The 21,289-nt window shown below is 30.6% G+C and overlaps 1 protein-coding gene and 1 non-coding gene across 5 annotated transcripts in view; both read right to left on the minus strand.

Annotated features, from left to right (window-relative positions):
- Positions 1-21,289, minus strand: part of LOC108693401 (cytospin-A) — a 49,086-nt gene that overhangs the window by 18,918 nt on the left and 8,879 nt on the right. For all 4 annotated transcript variants that reach the window (XM_018202310.1, XM_018202306.1, XM_018202308.1 and 1 more), the window contains 2 exons: positions 16,405-16,502; positions 9,085-9,240 (listed from right to left, as the gene is read on the minus strand). In XM_018202310.1, coding sequence (XP_018057799.1) covers positions 9,085-9,240; positions 16,405-16,490 — 242 coding nt within the window. In that variant the 5' untranslated portion in view covers positions 16,491-16,502. The remainder of the gene's footprint in view (positions 1-9,084; positions 9,241-16,404; positions 16,503-21,289) is intronic.
- Positions 14,682-14,753, minus strand: Trnac-gca. Its single transcript has one exon. It is a non-coding gene; the product is annotated as a tRNA-Cys (tRNA).

The raw sequence follows: 21,289 nt of genomic DNA on the forward strand, positions 1-21,289 counted from the left end.
GATAACGCGAAACAGAGACGGCACTGTACCCTCTATGTGGCATCCACAGACCGTTCGATGAGATTCCGTTACGATGAATACCGATAGAAATTTTCGCCCGTTAGAATGAAGCATATTACACTCGATCATTAGAAACAGAACATAAATTTCCATTATTTATCTCTATAAATATAATTGCGAGATTTATATATGTGACTTGTTTATAGAACATGTATATTGAATTAACATGATATGAGGAACCACCCAAAAATGAAGACTTCAGACATTCAAAAGTTAATATTAAAGATAAAGTGAGCGCTAGAAATTGACACAGAGATTGATACATATTTTTTTTGGTATATTTAAGTTTAACAATAGTATTTGAACGGTTTAGCTTTAATTTGAGCCTTTAATATTAATTCATAAATAATGATTTTTTGTGTATATTGTAACCTTGTCTAATTTTGTTTAAAATAAAAGATTTATCGAAAATACGAGATGTTAAGTTTAATACAAAAATTAATCAATTAAATTTATTTAATTAAGATTGAAGAAAATAACAGATTAGCCTTATTGAGAGATGTGAAAGTTAAATTTATTATTAATATATATATATTAGATATATATTATATATATATATTAGATAATAAATTTAACCGGGATAAATTTATTAGATAACGCGATGTTGCGCTTGCTAGAAATGTTAAGCGGATATCAACGAATTTATATCAGAATCGTGTCGTCATCATGTCGTAGACGCCAATTCAGATCTTCCAAAAAAAAAAAAAGAAAGAAAGAAAAATGTCTTCGCGCCTCGGAATTTACGGACCTGTTTATTAATCATTATTCATTCAGCTATTAATATTTCAATATCGTATCACGGTGACGCGTAAGCAATTATTAGCACGCATACCGAAATCGAAGACTGTGATACGATTTAAATTTCATGCAGAGAGTGCATGATACGTGTCGTCGTCGAATTCGATGAGCATTGCCTCATGAAAATTATACATTGCAATCGCAGTTTGAGATAAAAGTGTTTGTCGTGTCGTAAGTTACGTGGCTTCACCTGAGAGCAAACACATTTACATATATAAAATCGCTAAAGCGCGTTTTAGATTCAACACCTCTGATTCTCAACTAATATATAATAATTCAACTTGACGCATTTAACTTTCTAAAATAAATCACGATAAATAAATCACGATAAATTTACACTTCAAGTTCGAAATTTACTTTTTCCTTATTGTGGAAAGAATAAAATCGTATTTAAGGGGATCTTAAAGTCTGTTTTATTGATTCAATAAGATTTATAAATACGATTTACGTGTCACTACATACTACTATATCAATACCGCACGCACACATACATACAAATTTTCTAACTAATTAATCTTTTATATCAGATATCTAGGTTAATTCTAAAAATTCAATATTGTTTGTTCATGTAATCCCTAATCTAAAAGAATATTTTATACGTAGAAAGTATAAAACTTGTATATAAAACAAATATTGTCGTTGCCAGAAGTTGATAACAAAATTATAATTTTTCAACTCTTTTTTTACATAAAGTCAATCAATTTGGACTACATTATAATTTAATTGTGGAAAGGGATTTTTAAATCGATAAATACCTATGTAAAAGCACTTTAAAAATACTTTGAAAAATAATCGATAAAACGATTTTAAGACCTCCTTAACATTGAAGTTGTAAAAAAATGTATTCAGTTATGTATACGTATTCAGTTATGTATATCAAGGCATTTTGTGATATCTCGTATCTGTGTGTTGTTTCTTATTTCAATTATGCGATTGATTTATCACCTCAGTAAACTTTTATTTAGAGGCTGCAAAGCTATTATGATTATTACAGCATTGCGTTATTTCGACCAAGAAAAAAGATCAGGAATGAAATTCTGTTCCATTTTCAAGCGTACACAATTGGAGGTCGCATGCGAAAGAAAAAGAAACGAATTGCGTTTTGCCGAATGGCCTCGCTCATATGTACCTTTATCTCACTCGAACGAGACATAAGTAGATATCCTTATCGCAAGGTGTAGGGTACAAGTCGGCTATTCGAGAAAAGTATCGACCGCTGATGTCATTCTGTTCATAAAGGTGTTTCTGGTCAGAAAGAAATAAATGCTTTTGAATCGCGCATTAATTTATGCAATTGTCATAATTATGAGAGAGAAAGGCGAGGTACACGTACTATAGATGATGAACTATCGAAAATAGATATAATAATAAATGCTCAAGAATAAGAAAAAAAAAACTGCCTGGGAACAAAGGAGACAAAATCTCTTGAGAAACACCTGGGAGAAATCGGAAATATAAGAGCTCGAATGAATACGAGAAAGAAAAAGAAAGAGAAGAAGAAATAGCGTCATTTATTGCTCTGTAAACATTCTTCAGCAAACAACAGTTATTATAACAGTTGTATATCACATCATGTACACGTGCACGTCATGAAAAATCGTGCACGAAAATATGTACGATTCCTCGAGCTCTATTTAATATTTCCCACTCTGATTTTTATCAAAGAAAATCCCTTTGTATGATTCATGATTATCTTCTGAACCGTCTTTAGTTTCTATTCTATAACTCTTAATCCAGAAGTACTCACGTCATTTGTGATGGAAGGAGGAGGTCAAAATCAAACTAATATATAAACGTATATATAAACAAAAATATTAGAAATATATAATAAACATAAAGAAATATTTTTTTTAAATATATGAATTTCTTTTAATTTCTAGTAATCGAAAAATATCTTTTTATGCATAAAAAGAACGATTTTAAAATATCTAATAATTTAGCCAGATATAATCTATAAAAATAATTTTTAACTGGACGTTTAAATTTTGATGATACTATAAAAATATTTTTAACATTCTAACAACCTATTTGAGCATTCTATATAATTGTTTTGAATATAATGGTCTAACAAAAATTATTTTCAAATTTGTATCTATATAACTAAACTTTTAAATACTTCAATAAAATCATTTTCTTAATATTTAAAATATGTCTGAGTTTATAATGACTTATAGATTAAAATAACAAAATTTTGTTCACACATAAAATATAAATAAATTAAAATATGACTAAAAAAAATTGATGCTTCTACGCCTCTACGCATCTAAAAGTCACGCCAGCATTATGGATTAACAACAACATTAATATTGTTATATCATTACGCAATCGTTTTACTATACATAATACCTACATAATAATAGTTAGTATAATAGTACGGACACTATCATTAAGAGAGTAACAAAATAGAGGTACAGGAGTTCACGATGATCGACAAAGCGAGGCCTGCCTGTCGGTGGTTGACACGCGGATGGAAGCGTGACGATAAGGTCCGGGTAGCATTTTTTTCGAGAGTAAACGACGAGACGAACACTCGCGTGCTCGTCTCATCGTTTTCTTTCTCTGTCTCGAATGCAAAAGAAGTCAATTGGCCTTTGCCCTTCTTCGGAGACCCTTTCGAGAGCCGCTCGTTTCCTCCGCGCGACGAAGGCGACCGCTTAATCGCTCGGCGCACAGTGGCCGCTCTGTCGAGTTCTATCCGCCTCGCGACTAACTCGAGGGACAGCGTTTAAACGCTCGATACATCACGACCGTGCTTATTCCCTCTTACGACGTCGTTAAATCGGATACAGACGCCATTGAGATCGCAGGATGTCATCGGACTTGGAATAGACCTTTGTATAAAATCATTCCTTATGCTGTCTCTGATTGTACTGTCTCTTTCTCATCATTCTCAGATTTTTCACACTTGATTATACGACTCGAACTATCGGATTTCTTCTGTCTTTAATAATGTTTGGAATTAATTCTCTTTATACAAAATAAAAATATTTCCAAATCCATTTCGTTATTCCAAATCCAATGCTCGATATAATTGAAGTTGTTCAATATTATAAATTAGTGAAAAAACAAAAAAATTAAAAAATGTATAAATGCATGTTAATTTTAAAATTAAATTTGAAGACATCTAAATTTATGTCAAAGGATTTAAAATAACGAGTAGTTTAATTTTAAATGTTTCTTAATATTTTCTCGATTACATAATATCAGCTTGCAAAATAATTACAAATTATAGATACCAAAAGAAATTTAAAATTAAACTGTTAGTCTAATCATTATTTTAAATGTTTCAACATAAATTTAAATATTTCCAAAATCAACTTTAAAATCATTTTTCGCTTTCTCACGTAATCTTAGAGTGCTTTTGACGAAATAAATACAGTCGGCATTTGAACTGTTATAATAATCCGGACGTCGCGAATGATGATCGCAACGTGTTACGTTGAAAAGTGAATTTCTGCCTGGCGTATCACGCTCTCGGAACCGCTTTTGCGAGAAAAATCCAGTTACTCGCAGCTCTCTTACAAGTTCATTCTCAGCGTGTGTCTTCTCTCGCGGTTTTCCGCGAGTACGGCGCAAATTGCGGCGGACACACCGGCGCGCGTCGCGCCGCCCATTGACTTTTGATTCACTGGGTATGTGGGTCGGAGTGTCGAGCGCCGCTCTCATTGCCAGAGTGGGTCGTCGGTAGCGATGGGCCTGAGACCCACGCGTACACGGACATCAGCGCTCAAGCATTAGCGACTATCAAGAGATACAAGAAGTCTGTTATAGCGACAATTTATGCAGCGTACACCATGTCAGATTTGCGATACTAAATTTATGTACGATAGATACATACATTATGTATGATAGATACGTAGAATGAAGTCAAAGAACTCTGAAGGCTAAAAATAAATGCGATATGTTCATTCATTGGAAAAGTCTGGTTGCATTAATTGAAATTCTGGTAGATTGAATCATAAAGATACAAATCAGAAACGTAGTTAAAGCAAGAAATAAAAGACTAGAAAAAGATATACTAGAAAAAGGATCTGGTTGGTATTAATTAAAATTCTGGTTGAAAATGGGACAAATCAGGATTTTTTGATTGATTCTAATATACATATTTAATTCTAGTTGAGATAACTAGAATTCGGAATGATATGATCACAGTTTTCTGGTTCGTTTATTTTCAACCAGAAATTTTTCTCAATGTACAGAATATGAATCATAGAAATGAAAATGCAAATCAGAGCCGACACTAGATGATTAAAAATGTCTAATTATTTAAAATGTAATAATAAAAGAATTCTAATGTATACATCATGAACACCTAATGTCGTTTCTCATTGATATTTTCATTTCTATAACGTATAATTAAATCTAACAAACATTTTAATTGGGACAACCAGAAATTCAATTATGATAATCAGAATTATAATCAAATACGTATGATCGAAATATGTATGATCAAATACGTTCATACTTTTGTTCATTTATTATTTTTAGTTAACAACCAGAACATTTTTTTTCAATATCTCAATTTCTACAATTGCGAATTGAATAAATGACGCTACCTCATGACATGAATTTAAGGTCTTCGTATTCAGAAGAATATGAAGTCGCAAATCAGCTTCATTCTTTAAGCGTAGTGCATTGCTGAGCTTCAGCTGTCGCTTTGCCTCTCGCGAGCTCATAAGTAACTTTTCAAGGGCCTGTCATCCTGTCGACAACGCTTCGCATTGAACTTAAATCCAGAGACAGACGAGCAGTCCTATCCATATTTTTGTTGGAATTTGTAAAGTTAAAAAAAATCTCTACTTGAAAATGCTTATATGCTTAAAAAACTCTAAAGAAAGCTTAGCCACTTTAGAGACCACTCTATAGGTAACAGAATTTAGTCACAAGTAATTTGTCAAAATCCTACGAGAGAGACAGGTATATAATTTCTAGATATATATATACACTATTAAAAATAAAATGTTAATTTCAATTTAAAGATATATAATGGACTTTTTAAGATGCAAAAATATTAAAATTAACATTTTTTTTTAATAGAAAAATGTTTTTCAAGTTTCCGTCAATAGCTAATAGTTGAATTTTCTTTATTAAAATTAAGATGTGTGATTTAGGAAAAAAAGTCTGCAAGTAGAAAATGTTGACGTCAAACATAGTTTCGATATCGAGATATTATTGTAGCCTTAAGGTTTAAACTGGTTTAAACCTGCGATACAATTGTCCGCCTCCTTTTATCGGTGAGCGATATTTCGAAAGATTCGCAAAATCCAGCCACCGAGGAGCGAAAAATGAGAGAAAGTGAGCGCAAATGCGAATCACGCGAGACGCGAATGTGCCTCGTAGCGTACTAAGAAAATCCGTTACTAATACAACAATGTGCAAAAAATAATAATTTTCGATCCCAAAAAGTCGGTTATATTTTTATAAATTTTTAATTTGTTGATTCGATTTAATAATTCTACTTTAATATTTTTCCATCCAAAATAATTAGAAAAATCATATTATGCAAAAAAATTATATAACTTTATTTAAAAAAACGGGAATAATCTTTAATTAACCTCAAAAAATCGATTTTTTTTATGGAAATTTTTTTCGATGGAATTTAGAGGAAAGCCCCCCCTGTTACGAAAGGCGCCTAATATGAGACAGTGGCGTTTCCGCTAAAATGATAAACGCTATCTATTTCACCATGACTTTATTGAACTTGGATTGATAACTATTTAGTAGAAAATTCATTATTAAATCATGCCTGTAATCATTGTAAAAAAAGATTTTAGAATTTGAACATCTTCAAGTTTCACTGAGATGAAAGCTTGTTTATTATTTAATAAATACATATTTGGCAATAAATTCTTCATATAGTGATAAAGTAATGTATTAATAGAAAAATACAGGATATGTTGAATTGTTTAATTACAGAAATTAGATTTGATCGTAAAACCATAAGGTGTGAAAATCGTAATATGAGATACCCAGGGTATTTCTAATATGAAATAATCCATGCGCCTATATTATAGTGAAAATCGTTGCTAAAGAGTAAATATTATTGTACAATAATAAAAAGGACAACCGGAACGAACATCGAATGCCTATTTCTGCTTGATTTCAACTATCTATAAAGACGAGTTCTGGATATAATCTATATGTTCATTTTTCATGCATGCCGGCTGTATTTGTTTGCATTTTAGAAACATGAAATAAGGTTTTTTAATTGCAATACTGATATATTTTGCATTTTACTGTCGATTTCTCGGAGCATCTCATATTAGGAGCACAATTTTTTGACTTTGCGATTTGCTCGCTTTTTACATTTCTTTAATTTAAAAAAAAATAGAATTGAATTAAATTTTATATAACGTTATGTTAAAGTTTATTAAATTCCTTTCAAAATGATTTATTATTTTTTAAAATTCTGCCAATAAACTTTTATCCAAAACTCAGTATCTCATAATAGGAGTCTTTCTTCTAATAATAAAATATAAAAAAGATATTGTTCTGTTCAACAGCTTTCTTATAGATTTCGAACTTTCATCTGTCTATCCATTGACAATGAACAAATATGCGATTTTCTCTTCTTCATCTTATAGAGATCTCACTCGTAAATGTCACAAGATTAAATAAATGCATCGAGAATATATTATTACGTGCCACCACGTATATTTTATTATGTCGATAATTATCGTTGAAACTCGTTTCAGCAAGTCTGACGATTTATTTATTTCTATAAAGGTAACGTCTGGGTTCGCTGAACTCGCGTTATAAATCATTAATGAAAAATTGATATGCAACTGGCCGAGCATATTTTCGTCGAAAGATTGATCTGTCGATTTCGCGCAAAAATACGACGCCAATTAAATGCTTTTACCGTCACGTGTTGATCAATCACTTTTTTCATACAACTTTATGATATATAAACTATTGTAAACGATAAGTGAACGTAGGATTAAAAAAAGATAGAACTATAAGCAAATTCTCAATTGATCGCCAAGTGCTGTAGCGTTCACTTCGAAATAAAAATTGACAGATACGGAAATAGTTTTAATACTGCACCAGATAAATATCGAGGTCATTCTCACGGAGAATGCGCCGTGGCATAAAGCAAGGAGTGCTAAGTAGATATTGAAAAATATAACGTGTTGTATCATTAAAATTCAAGGAAAAAAATGATAAAACGAAAGAATATTGAAATTGTGTTGAAAATCTTAGAACGTGTATGGTTAATTGGCACTGTCTCCAATATATATTTATCTTGTCTATTTTGCTGTATGTGTTGATTATAGTCTACAAGTTTTTGACAGTTTTTAAATTTAATATTATAAAGTATGTATTGCACAAAGTTTGGCAAATATTATTATCTAGTGCGTATAGTCAGATTTCAAACAGATAAAGATAAATGAATATTGGACATTTTTGTTACTCAGATTGATTATGATACTTTTATATCGTTCCCTTACTCAAAAATCTACATACATAATTAAAAAAAATATGCTTTTCAAATTATTATCATGAAGTAAATAAATATTATCTTATCTCTCAATCTCTCTCTCAAACGTGATCCAACATAACTTCGCAAAAAAATCATCGCAAAATATTTAAAAAAATAGAATGATTTTTAAGTTGATTTTCAAGATAAAATAAAAATGAACAAAATTATATTTTAATATTAAGAATATATTTTATATTATTTGATTAATCAAAATGATTTTTGACGTGTTAAACAAGTTTTTTCTTTCTTGAAAAACTTAATTTTTTTAACTTGTATTACTTTTGAAGTAAACTATATTATATGTATGCTTAAAATAAGATTGTAGGAAAACAGAAATAACCGACGATCGCACGAGTATCATGTTTTCGCGAGAATTCACCTGTTACATAAAACGGCCAACATTATATCTCGACATCAAGATCGGACATTCGTCCCGGCGATCTGGCGAGCTCGGCGACGATCTCGGTGAACCGAATAGAACCGGGAGATACCCGGAGATAATATTCGTAGAGATATATATCCTTAATTCTTGTACAGCATGTGGCATCGAGAAATCGTGGGGAAAGGAGCCGTTGGGTCATCGAACCCCGTTCGCAAGAACTAGCGACGAACGAGCGCATCTCGCGCGCGGCTCTTTTTCTCGTCTCTCCCTCTCCCTCCCCCCTCTCTTTTTCTTTCCTGGTTTTTTTTACAACAGACGAGCGCACATGCGAGATCGCGGGAAACCATGCTTGAGGACTCACTTTAACTGCTGGTCCCCCGGCTTCGTCGCCTTGCCTCCTTGGACGACTCTTCTCGCCGGTCTCCGCGTGCTGAAGAGCGACGCGACCGGATCCCTTTTCCGCACCGCACTCGGCGCTGCTCTGGATGCTGATGCCGCAGGCTCAGCCGGCTTCGCCCTGAAATTCGCATTAATTGCTTGTGGATTAAACTTGAGGATTGATATTTTTTTCATTAAGTAACAGACGCATTGATCCCGGCGCGGTTAATTGGTCGAATCGCTGATTAATTTTTCTTTTCGCAGAGACAGTGATGAAGATGGATATTATCTTCGAGGCGTCGCATTATATTAATATTAATTCTTTAAAAATTACATATATATATATATATATATATATATATATACACGAAGATCGATTGTGTCTAAAAATATTTTTAATGTTAGAAAGTAAGAGAGAGAAATACTTTACAGATATTATTATTTTTAATTATATTTTCATCGCATCATGTGTTTCTCAGTATTCTGTTGAGCCTCCTCTTTAATTAAAAACAATAAAAGAAAATTGAGCTATTAGGAGACGAGTGCAGTAAACGATGCGCGAATTAATCAATTAACAAAACAATGTATTTAATAATTATATACAAGAATATTTCAACTCGCATTCATTATTTCATTGTTTTCAACAGAGAATAAACATAGAATAAAATAAGAAAAGATGAGACTATTTCTGTAGTATTTTTTAATATCAATTTATTATTTAGTAACATTTTTTTAGTATCAGACTGTGTGTGTGATATGAGCAAGTTTTAAAAGTAGGTTACAGTATCTGAAGTACGTTGACCATGACGATTGTGTGCCACGGATAATTAATGTAAGGATATATAATATCGTAATATCTTGAAATGTATTTTAATAGAGAAATTTCTTCTTCAAACCGTGAAACAAATAAAAACGACTCACCTCAATGTCATGTGTAGATAAAAATCAGTATGATAAAACCAATTGTAGTCAAAAGAACAATCAGCAGAATAAAATTGTAAAAATGAAAAATGAATCAAAAGATTGTCAAACTATTAAAAAGTAATAAATTAGAGAAGAAATTATGAAAATGATCAACACGGATGAAAGTCAATACTTAAAATGAATAAATATTTAAAAGAGAAAAACATTACAGGTCAGATAAAGTGCTAATATTGTTTACAGATTATTCAAAACACGCGATTTAACCGTTCAGTGTCAATTTATAAATTCAAACTATTCTTTTATCTTTTAATATTCAATATCTCAAGCGTTTGTCGAAGTTTAATTTACAATTAGTCATAATTTTTACATTATTCGAATCAATTTCGTAATCAAATTACATTCTATGATCGATAATAATTATTTGTGTTTGGAATTAGATGTATTCCTAATGTGACTTTAGAATTTCTAGAATTTTTAACAGTCTACTTGTCTATCTGACATAAAATGCATTACAATTTTTGCAGGAGGTTTTATAAATCACTTTCTTGCGCGAATGAATTTGGGAATAAATTCTTGTGAACTTTAATGAGTCTGCGAAATTTATTCAGAATTTATTTTTCTGTTAACAGAAGAAAGTTTAAAGTTTAAATCTTTCATTATATTTCTAAATGGATCAAAGATAGTTGATATATAGAAAAGTAAATAATGTTAGGATTGTCTCAAATACGAATTGTTGTCATTCTGTTTTGTTTTTTTATTAACTAGAATGAAACTGAGGGGGTAATCTTTATCAAAAAAGACGTTAACAATAAATGATAGAGTTTTATGACGAAACTTTGAATGAGAAAGAAAAAAAGCTCTGATAGTCAATATCATTATCGTCTTTTTTTTAGAAGAGTAAGCGTTGCGACATGAAATTAAGATATCTTTCCGAAAAAATAGGCTTGTAATTTCCTCTTTAATAAACAAAAATAACTTTCAACCACAAATGACGGATCATGATTGAAAATTGCATCACTTTTATGCCAGCAGGAATATATTTAATTTTAAAATCATGTACTAGATATATAGTCTATCTAAGTAAATATATATTTTATGTTCCCGCCAACAATTTTCCGATCGTGTCGATTTCACGCACGATCATTTATTCTCGCCCACAATGCCGAGGAGTGCGCGACGCAGAGACAATCGACGTGCAGTCCGCAATTTTGTTGCACAATAAAAATCAGAGGCGGTGAACGATCGTCCGCCCGCGCGCGATAATGATCGTTCTAACGCGAACGCAGGAAAGCTGCAAACGCTCCCTCTCTCTTCTTTTCTCTCTTTCTCCCGCCTCTCTTATTCTCGTTGCGCAAAGAATTGATAGAATTACTTACATAATACCGCATATTAACGCAATGTGATACCACAGAGTGCGTGTAAGAGATACAGGTGATTAACGAGGAGGATTGCGTAACGTTTATGCGTGTGTTAACAATCCTCCCTCGTTCCCTCTGCGGGAACAATCAGGAAAGACGGGGGCGGTCAGTTTCGCGCACCAACGCTAATTTCGTTATCACGCGATACAGCGAAGCCATAATCGAGAGAATAACGTCAGAAAAGCTTACTAATGAGACGACACGGCGGAGGCTTTATAGAACTAATAAGCCGCTTAATTTCCTAGAATTTTTCTATCTATCTAGGCTGACGGAACTGACTTTACTTATTGATAATAGATTAGAGGAACGTTCACAGAAAAAAATAAAATAAAATTTAGTTACATAATATAAATAAAAATATGAGAAGAAAGTAACAGATTAAAATAAATATAAGAATAAATTGGAATAAAAGACATATTTTAATCTTTTTTCAATCAAATGTGTTTCGTCAACATTTTTGAGTAGCACATATTGGTTACATGCAGTATATACATTTCTGATAAATAGATTCTTATAAAATCTAGATTGATTCTTATAAAACATTAGATATATTTAGATAGAAAATATATAAAATTATATTAGTTACGCGACAACTTAATACTGAAGAGGATCCAAAACGCGAAAAAAACGTATATTTATTTTATCTTATGTGTGAATTGAAAATAATAAAATTATTGTCCGCAATTATAATAAAACTAGCGTCGGCTCAGAGGTTTTTCAACTATTATTGAAATATATAAAATATTAACCAACATATATTTACTGAATTCGTTCTTATATAAATATAAAATAACACAGTTATGTACACTGAACAATCAAGATTCTAAAAATTAATAGCCAGTTAGTTATGCTAATTTCGACGCTGAATGTGCGCTTTTCCAAGTGTTGTCATAGAAGATCTGAGACAAAATCGCGCATTTGGAAAGGACGAAGGGAAGGCTCAGAATACCCGAGAACTCGATTCGACGAGTTTAGCGTATCGACGGGTTTCAGCAGTATGTATCGGCTACTTGATGAAGTCAGTTCGATCGCAACCGCTGGTCAATGCCCTCTCGTCGGATCCGCTTGCTGCGAACGTCCGATCATTCGATCGCTCAACAGACCCGGCGAAACGGATTGATTTCTTTCTAAGCAGCTTACCACACCTGGTTAACAACGCTCACCTGGCATTACGTAAATTATGAGCGATTTGTCGTGCCACCGATAAAATCAAGCACGAGGCAAGCCGTTATACGTATCTCGTGTCGACACGAGAAGCCTGACGTGTCTGTCTTCTCTCAAGGAAAAAGAGATTGACATACAAAAACAAGATTAAGGCTAGTTTTTCTACTAATGTAAATTAATTTTAATTTTAATCTTGATTCACAACTTCTTCTTCATTTTTTTCTAATTCTACACGGGAAGAACAGTTTTGCTAAAGTATCTCAAAATTTAACTTAGATCTGAAAATAACTTTGTTGAATCATCAAAATGATTATATACCATTATGTACTCTAAATTCTTTGGAGTGAAATTTCAGCTGAAGATTGAAAATTGAGCTACTCTTTTTCAAGACTGGCTCAATTTTCGATCTTTAAGAGTGAGATTTCACTCTTCAGAGTTAGATACATTCTAAAAGTTTTAGAGAGTAGGCTGCACTTAAATTGATTGCAAGTATATCAAAATTTTTTGCAGCATTATAATCATGTTTGAATTTTTTACATAATTATTACTTTGATGTTTAACAAAAATTATTTTTCAAATCTGTATCTATATGTACATTTCAACAAAATTGTTCTTTCTAAATAAAAATTAATAAAAAAAGGTGTAAGTTGTAGATCAAGATTAAAGTTAATTTATATTGGTACATTGAAAAAAATGTTTGCTTGGATTAATTGGAATTCTAGTTGAAAATAGATGAATCAAAATTTTCTGGTTAAATCTATTAGAATTCTAGTTGAGAACCGGAATTCTTCTAATTGAGAACCGGATTAACACAGTCGAAATTTTTTAGTTCGTCCATTTCCAATCACACATTTTTCTCAATATAGAAACGAGCATAAAAAATTTTTAATTAATGACACATTAATTCAATGAATCATCGAAATAACAATGATATCGTGTGCTGGTTATTAATTAAATTATTACGTGAGAAGCTAAGCTGCCTTTGCATAAAGACTAACGTTCCAATGGATTATTCCACACACAACTTCTGATGTACCAGGGACAACTCGAGCGTTTTTTAAACGTATACGTCGTAGTTATCAAACGTTATGTAAACTGAAAGAAAACGAGACTGAGTCATCATGCGGCTGCATTAAAAAAAGGTTAAACACTCGTTTTTCCATTTTTGCGTGACAAACGTCACAGATAAAGAAGCGAGTTTACTAGAGGATGATCATCGCCGAACCGGCTCGCGATAATAACACCGGTCCACAGCACGTGCGTCAGCTACCCGATTATCTCTGTTACGTGGCGTTCGCTCGTCCAACGAGAATTGGATTCTATACGATAAAACGCAATGTGAATTTACGAGAGCGTCCGGTAATTCTATCTGCGAGAGCACTATCTCACGTTAATCATAGCCAAGAGAGGTTGCGACACACCTTGCACGTTTCTATCTATTATTCTACCTATTAATCTTGGAAAGTTACACGGGTAACATCTACCACAAGGGAGTTATACATATATAAGTTTCACAGAGATTAATTTGTTGCGTACTCCAGTACGAGGATAGGAGTCCGGACGCGAAAATTTCAGCAGCTTATTACGAAAATATTAATAGTAAAACGAAAATTAATAAGAATCACTTATAAAGATCTCATTATGGTAACAAGAGAAAATCTTTAATACTTTAATTATTGAAAGTAAAAAGAAATTCAATCTAGAAAAATAAATTAATGTTTAATAAGATTTCTCTTTTTTCAAAATAGTTTAGTAGTAGTTTTTTTTTTTTAAATAAATGATAATAATGCACGTAGGTAAATGAAGATGATAATTATAAACTATGGACAGACCGATTTTGCTGAGATATTTATAAATTTAACTAGATATAGATCTGAAAATAATTTGCTGAATCTTCAGAATAATTATCTAGAAGACTTAAACATAATGCTACAAAAAATTTTGACGTTTTAAAAACCAATTTGAGTGTCCTATTATTTTGATGGTACAACAAAATTCTTTTCAGATTTAAATTCAGAAATTTAAAATTTTTAAATGCTTAAAAAAAATTAACTACATACAAAAAATAAATTAAAGGGGACACCCGGGTTTGAACCGGGGACCTCTCGATCTGCAGTCGAATGCTCTACCACTGAGCTATATCCCCGACAACTTATCGATCTTTAAATTATGTCTTTCAAAGTCAAATAAATATATAGAATATATGTTCTACTTTAATGAATTTGTATCGCTCATTTGTTATGATACAATTAAAAAGAACAAAGTTATCAAGAAAGTAATTTTGAACATTTTTAATAATCAAATTTTGTAATATTAATTTAGAAAAGTAATTTTGTTTAATGACTAATTATAGAAAAATAATAATGTATATTCTTTTTTTATGTTTTCGTTCTATTTTCGTAAGGAACTCCAAAGTGACAATTTGTAATTATGTCGTTGTAGGAAATGAGCGATATAATAAAATTGTTAAAATGAGTAAATGTTCAACAAAAATATATGTGTTACATAACAAAAGAAACAAATTTTACAAATTATTGTTTTCAATTTTAACATATTTTCTACTTATTTTATAATATTTTATGCTTTGTAAAATAACTGAATGCAGAATTCAAACATTCCCAGCGTTAAAATAGTTCTTATTATATTTCAGTTTAAAATAAAATACTTCGTGACTGACACAGTTAGATAGGTGCAATTTTCTGCATTAAACGATAAAATCGAGTGAGATTTGGATACTAAATGATTTCTCAAATCGCGATAAAGAATTCTCAGAAGAAAAGACGGGAAGCCGTCTGTAACGGCAGGTGAATAACGGACTTCCTAGAACAATAATGAGGAAACTGGTTTCCCGATCCGTGACAAACATGGAATTCGTCTTACTATGCCGCTTCTATTGCGGTAACAAGTGCCTTTCTTAAGCTCTGCGCACAATGGAAGAAATATCAGAAATAGGAATAAATGTTAAGTATTAAATATTAAAAAAATTAAAATAATTAGGAATAAAGATTGAACGTAACGTACAATGGATATAAATAAGATATAAAATGTATTATATATCATATCTTATTTGTATCCATTGTTACGTTTAATCTCTAACATTTAATATTTAATATTTATTCCTATTCTTAATATTTCTGTTATTAATTTATTACTAATATTTTTTTCATTGTGCGCAGACCTTTATACTTCGCGACGACTGTATATTGGCGTCCTCTATATCGCGCTTCATTCACTACAGAGAATTAGCTACAAACAAAGCGCGGTCGATAATACAGGAATTTGTAAAACTATAATTGTTTTCTCAATATACATTTTTTTAAAGTACGATAATTAAAACTTTCATGTATATTAAATAAAAATATCTTGTTCTTATTGTAAATTGAAACTTGATCATTATTTAGATTTTTAATTTTCTTTAGAGGTAATTACAATTTACAGAGATTTTGTTTATTTGTATCACAATTGTTATGCCCATTTCCAATGTAGATTAATTTTAATTTCAATCTATTTACTTTTCATCTTTTTCTAAGAACTTTTCTTAGAAAAAATGAAAAATAAGTTGAATCTAAATTAAAGTTAATCTACATTAATAGAAATAGGCATAAATATTTGACATATATTAATAAATATTTTGTAGTTTGAATAAAATTATAATTATAGTTACAATAAATAATTCTTTGAAATTGTATTAATGAATCTGTGTAAAACAGTAGTATTTCCGCAGCTACTTATTCGTAAGTTCGCCAAATAAATCACTTATTGTCATGGCCATAATAACAATAAAGATATATATTTACTGGCTTCTACTGGACTTCTTTGCGGGCGGTTGTATACTTTGTGCGGTCCTCTTAAACGGCGCCCGGCCGCTCGAACCCACGGACATCCTGCTTCGAGCCTGAAAGAAACGACATTTTTTAATAAACATTTCCGTCAATTTTCGAATATAATAATATTTTTATGTATGTAAATTATAAACAATCATAATTATCTTAAGATTTAACAGTAATTAAAAGTCGAGAATTCTGCGACAGTTGTATTATGTGTGCGAGTAAAGATTTAATGACTATATAATTTTATGCACCGAATAACGAGAATTGCCCTTTAAAAGACAATATATCTCTGTATCTAATTCTGTACTAATAAGCAGAAAAATATTTTCGCTATCACACACAAGAACGCAATAATTCAACAAGATGTATATTAAAAGAAAAATGTTTGTTATTCGTGACTATAATTTTATGGTAAAATAATTATAATTAAAAACTGGTAATAATTGTAATTATTATAATTATGTTAATAATTATAAATTAATAAAAGTTAATAAAAAGTTTGTAATTCTATTTAAAAGATATACCTATAGTTGGCACCGAAAATGATTATAAATTCAAATTATTTTCATTCCAAGTATACCACTTTTTTAATACTCAAAATTATATAATTATTATTAAATATAGCATAATAGCAGTAATAATTATAAAACCAGAGCTCCTAATTACAATTATTTCACTATGCAATATACCATAATTATCAAATATTTTTCTCTCAATGTGTAAGCAAAACAAATATTCCTTCGCGGAAGAGAGCATTATTTTCATTGTTAAAAGTTGAACAAACTGGAAATATTAAAAAAAGCTTGACAATTCTACAAGCAACTTTCTATAAAAACGTTCCGATAAATGAATGTGTTACTCGCAGATAACATAATCTCCAATGATAACATCTCGATCGCGAGAATTATCTCTGGATAAACAATTAAGAAATTTTCATGATGGGGTGAAAACACGTCGAAATCATACATCTTTCCATTCTGTTTCGCGTGTGATAAAAACCTGACAAATCACGAGGTAAGTCGTCATTATACCGTGTGTCATATTGCTCCGGAATTATTGAAATGCGGCATTTAATAAAAAGCAGGATGCTATCGCTGATCCGGATCGCCGTCGCTTTGATACGCTCGCAAACTCGCATCCAACTTTTAATTTAGTCCAATTTCTAATCTCTCTTATTCCATTTAAACTCCAGTTTTCATTTTCTAGTTAACTTGTGGTTAGACTTAACCTGATATTTGTCCAAGCTTCATCTAAATCCATCATTATGATGCCATGGATGAAGTTTATTGGGTGAAATATCAGATTAAACTTAATCATAAGTTAATTATCAGGTGATGATGGGTCTTAAGTTGAGTTTTTCATTTATTAATTAACTTGTGGTTAAGCTTACTGATAATGTTAGACTGATAATGTAAGACTGATAATGTAAAAATTGTATTTTCTGTCTATGATTAATCACTAAACTAATAGTTTTGTAATGAAGAACTTTTAAAATTGTCATTATAGCACTATTAGTTTAGTGATTAACCATAATTGAAAAATACAATTTTTACATTAGTTATTACAAATTAAGAGGTTAAATTAAACCACAAGTGTTAACTAGAGAATAAAAAACTAACTCCATTATCAGAAAAATAAAACAAAATTATTGTAAACTATAATATATACATGTAATAATAATTAAAAATCTATTTAATAATAATTATTGTAAAAAAATTTAAAGACAGATTCTAAAAATATTTCTTATATTCAATGATAAATATTTCAAGTCTATCACACATCATGATTGCAGATTGCAAACTCTGAATAATTGATAAACTAGTTAATCAGATTAATTGATCAACGATTCATAATTCGCAAATTACCGATGATAAGTTGTATTCATAATGCATATTTTAAAATTTTTAGAGTCAATCTCACTCTAAAGAGCGAAATCTCATTTTTAAAGATTGAAAATTGCACGATTCTTTTCTAAGAGTAGCTCAAGTTTCATTCTTTAGAATGAGATTCCCTTCTAAAAAATTTAGAAGTACAAGTTTCTGTTTTTCAAACAAATTTATACGTCCCAATCATTTATTTTTTGGAACAAAGCTCTAAACTGGAAGCTGGAAATTGTAAGATCTACAAAAAATATTAGAATCTGTCTTTAAATTTTTCTGCAATAATTATTGTCAAATTTTTATTATTATTATTATTTATTATTATTGCATATCTATATTACAATTAACAGTTAAAATATAATTTTGTTCTATTATTTTTCTGAAATAGTGTGACACGGACTTAAAGTTTAATGTACAATTGAAAAACACAAGTAATAAAAACAGGAAATAACAGATTTCAATCTATCAGATACCAGAATTACGCGTTTCTGTTAGTTAAAATCTGTTATGCTCTTATTATCTATAGTTTCCAATTGTGTCTCGAAGCTTTAATGAACCTGCGCCCCATAATTACGCACGCGCATACGACACGCACGTAATTATCCCAGACATTAAAAATAAATAATTATCAGCAGTTCCGCGGGCTAATGTTTCCGTGACGCTCTAATTTGGTTGTGATTTATGCGTAACAGCTGGATAAGTAATCAGACGCCGTAAACGCAGGCAATTACATGTTAGGCAACAGATCTCGGATCACTTCGGAAATGCGTAACATCAATCAATATTATTGATCGTTTTATTATCGCCGCGCCTCATAATGACACAGTCGAGTTTCCTGCAACTATGACACGAAATACGAATAAAAGAAGCAATTATTTTTTACATGTTAAGTTGAAATTGTATAATTTGATTGCATTACATGTTTATGTAAATTATCCCAATTATTGAAAAATTATTAGATACTCTATAGCAAAAAAATTTGCATGATGATTTATAAAGTTTAATGTTAGCAATTATTTTTTAAATTCAAATTTATTAATCATATTAAAATAGAACTTCTAGATAAATATAACAATGAATTATATCAGAAGAAGCCGATTTTATACTGAATTTTATTTCGTAGTCAAACTTTTTTGAATTATAAATAAAAAATAATTTTTAAATATTGCTCTACCTACGAGATTTTTATTTCGCTTTCATAGTGCATAGAGAATAGATTCAAATTTTACTAACAATAAATATAATAATAGAACTTCGAAATAAGTTTATTATTATATATGTAAGAATATTATTATATTAGAAGGATATTATTATATCAGAAATATCGATTGATTCAATTTCAGCTACAGAGCAGTAGTGAGAATGAGAAAAATATATTCTGATATTTATTTACAAATATCTATGATATTTATTTATAAATTTATGCGCTGTCGTATTTCATAGAAAATTTTATCTAAATATGTTACGACTTATCGTTTGCGGAACATTCAATAGACAACCGTGAGTTATCTCGTCGTCTTATCTATTACTAATATAATATTGTATCACATTGCAAATAAAACCTTTTCTAATTTATAATCATCAATCTATATTAAATGAAATGCTACTTGTATTTTGGTTACATTATTTACCTTATTTCTTATATATATTTTTTTACATTAGTCTGAATGAAAATTCACATAATTAAGAATCTTCTTTTCACCTTTATGTGTCTACTTTATAGGTTGCAATACTAAAAAAAGTTTTTGATTGAAAATGAATGAACTTCAGTAAATTCAACTGATTAACTATATCAATCAAAATTCTAGTCAAAATAATCGGATGACCAATCATGATGATCGGAATTCTGATTGATATGATCAGAATCTATTCATTCATTTCCAACCAGAAATTTTTCTCAGTAAAGGTGTTCGAATAATTGAATTAACAATTTTAATGTAAAAAATAAACTTTAATGTTAAACAATCTTATTAAATATTATTTTAAGTCAAAATGTTAATAAAATATATTAAATTCAAAAAGAATTTGGTGAAAATTCATTTACGTAGTAGCACTCCACGGTAATTAACAGAAAATTTCGATTTTGTCCATTTTCAACTAGAATTCCAATTAATCCAACCAGATATTCTTCTCAGTATATATATTATATATAAGGATCGTATATCTAAGACACATAAATATGGACAGTCGGATGTGTAAAATATTACCGAATTCCCGCCCAGCGCATCTAGAAACTGCTGGATCATCTTGAGTAGCAGATAAAATCCTGCATTGAATCACCGTCTGCAACGCACCACGTCTCACATTACATGCGAGAGGACGCCGGTTTTACATTCGCAGAATAGTCGCTGATTTGGGATTCATATCTCCGCAAGATTAAACGCTTCTGAAGAAGACGCATGTCGATACTTCCTAAAGGATCACCTTCGCGCTAACGGGAGCTTCGGGAGAAAAACATTGAATTGCGCACGAACCGTTATCGACGTGCGACTTCACAATTTCCGTAAAATGCCGAGAATCGCGTGCCAATTCGACGGAACGGACGCAAAACCGATTTTTCAAACTCGACACAAGAAGATAGTTATTTTAGAATATGCAAGAATCTTTACCAACACTCGTGGGAAGCGCGGCCGAAGACTGACGGAATTCGAACTGGTAAGATAAGAATTGCCAGCGATAAGCTAGAAAATATCTAGATGTAAGTATATATATGCTTATATATGTGCGTTCACGAGCGTATATACGCCTTAAAACAAGCACAAAGCCTTAAATCTGATACAAAGTATATCTAACTCATAATTCGTTGCAGTTATCAAAGGTTATCCATCACATTGCTCCGAATTTTATGAAGTTTTATTATTTTATTATATATTTACAAACTTAATGAAATTTTAATTTTAATATATATTTATTATAAAATATATACTTTGAAATTAAAATTAAAATATATAATAAATATATTTATTGCTTAT

Source organism: Atta colombica, unplaced genomic scaffold (genome assembly GCF_001594045.1).
Source record: "Atta colombica isolate Treedump-2 unplaced genomic scaffold, Acol1.0 scaffold9, whole genome shotgun sequence".
In the NCBI taxonomy this organism is placed as follows: Eukaryota; Metazoa; Arthropoda; class Insecta; order Hymenoptera; family Formicidae; genus Atta; species Atta colombica.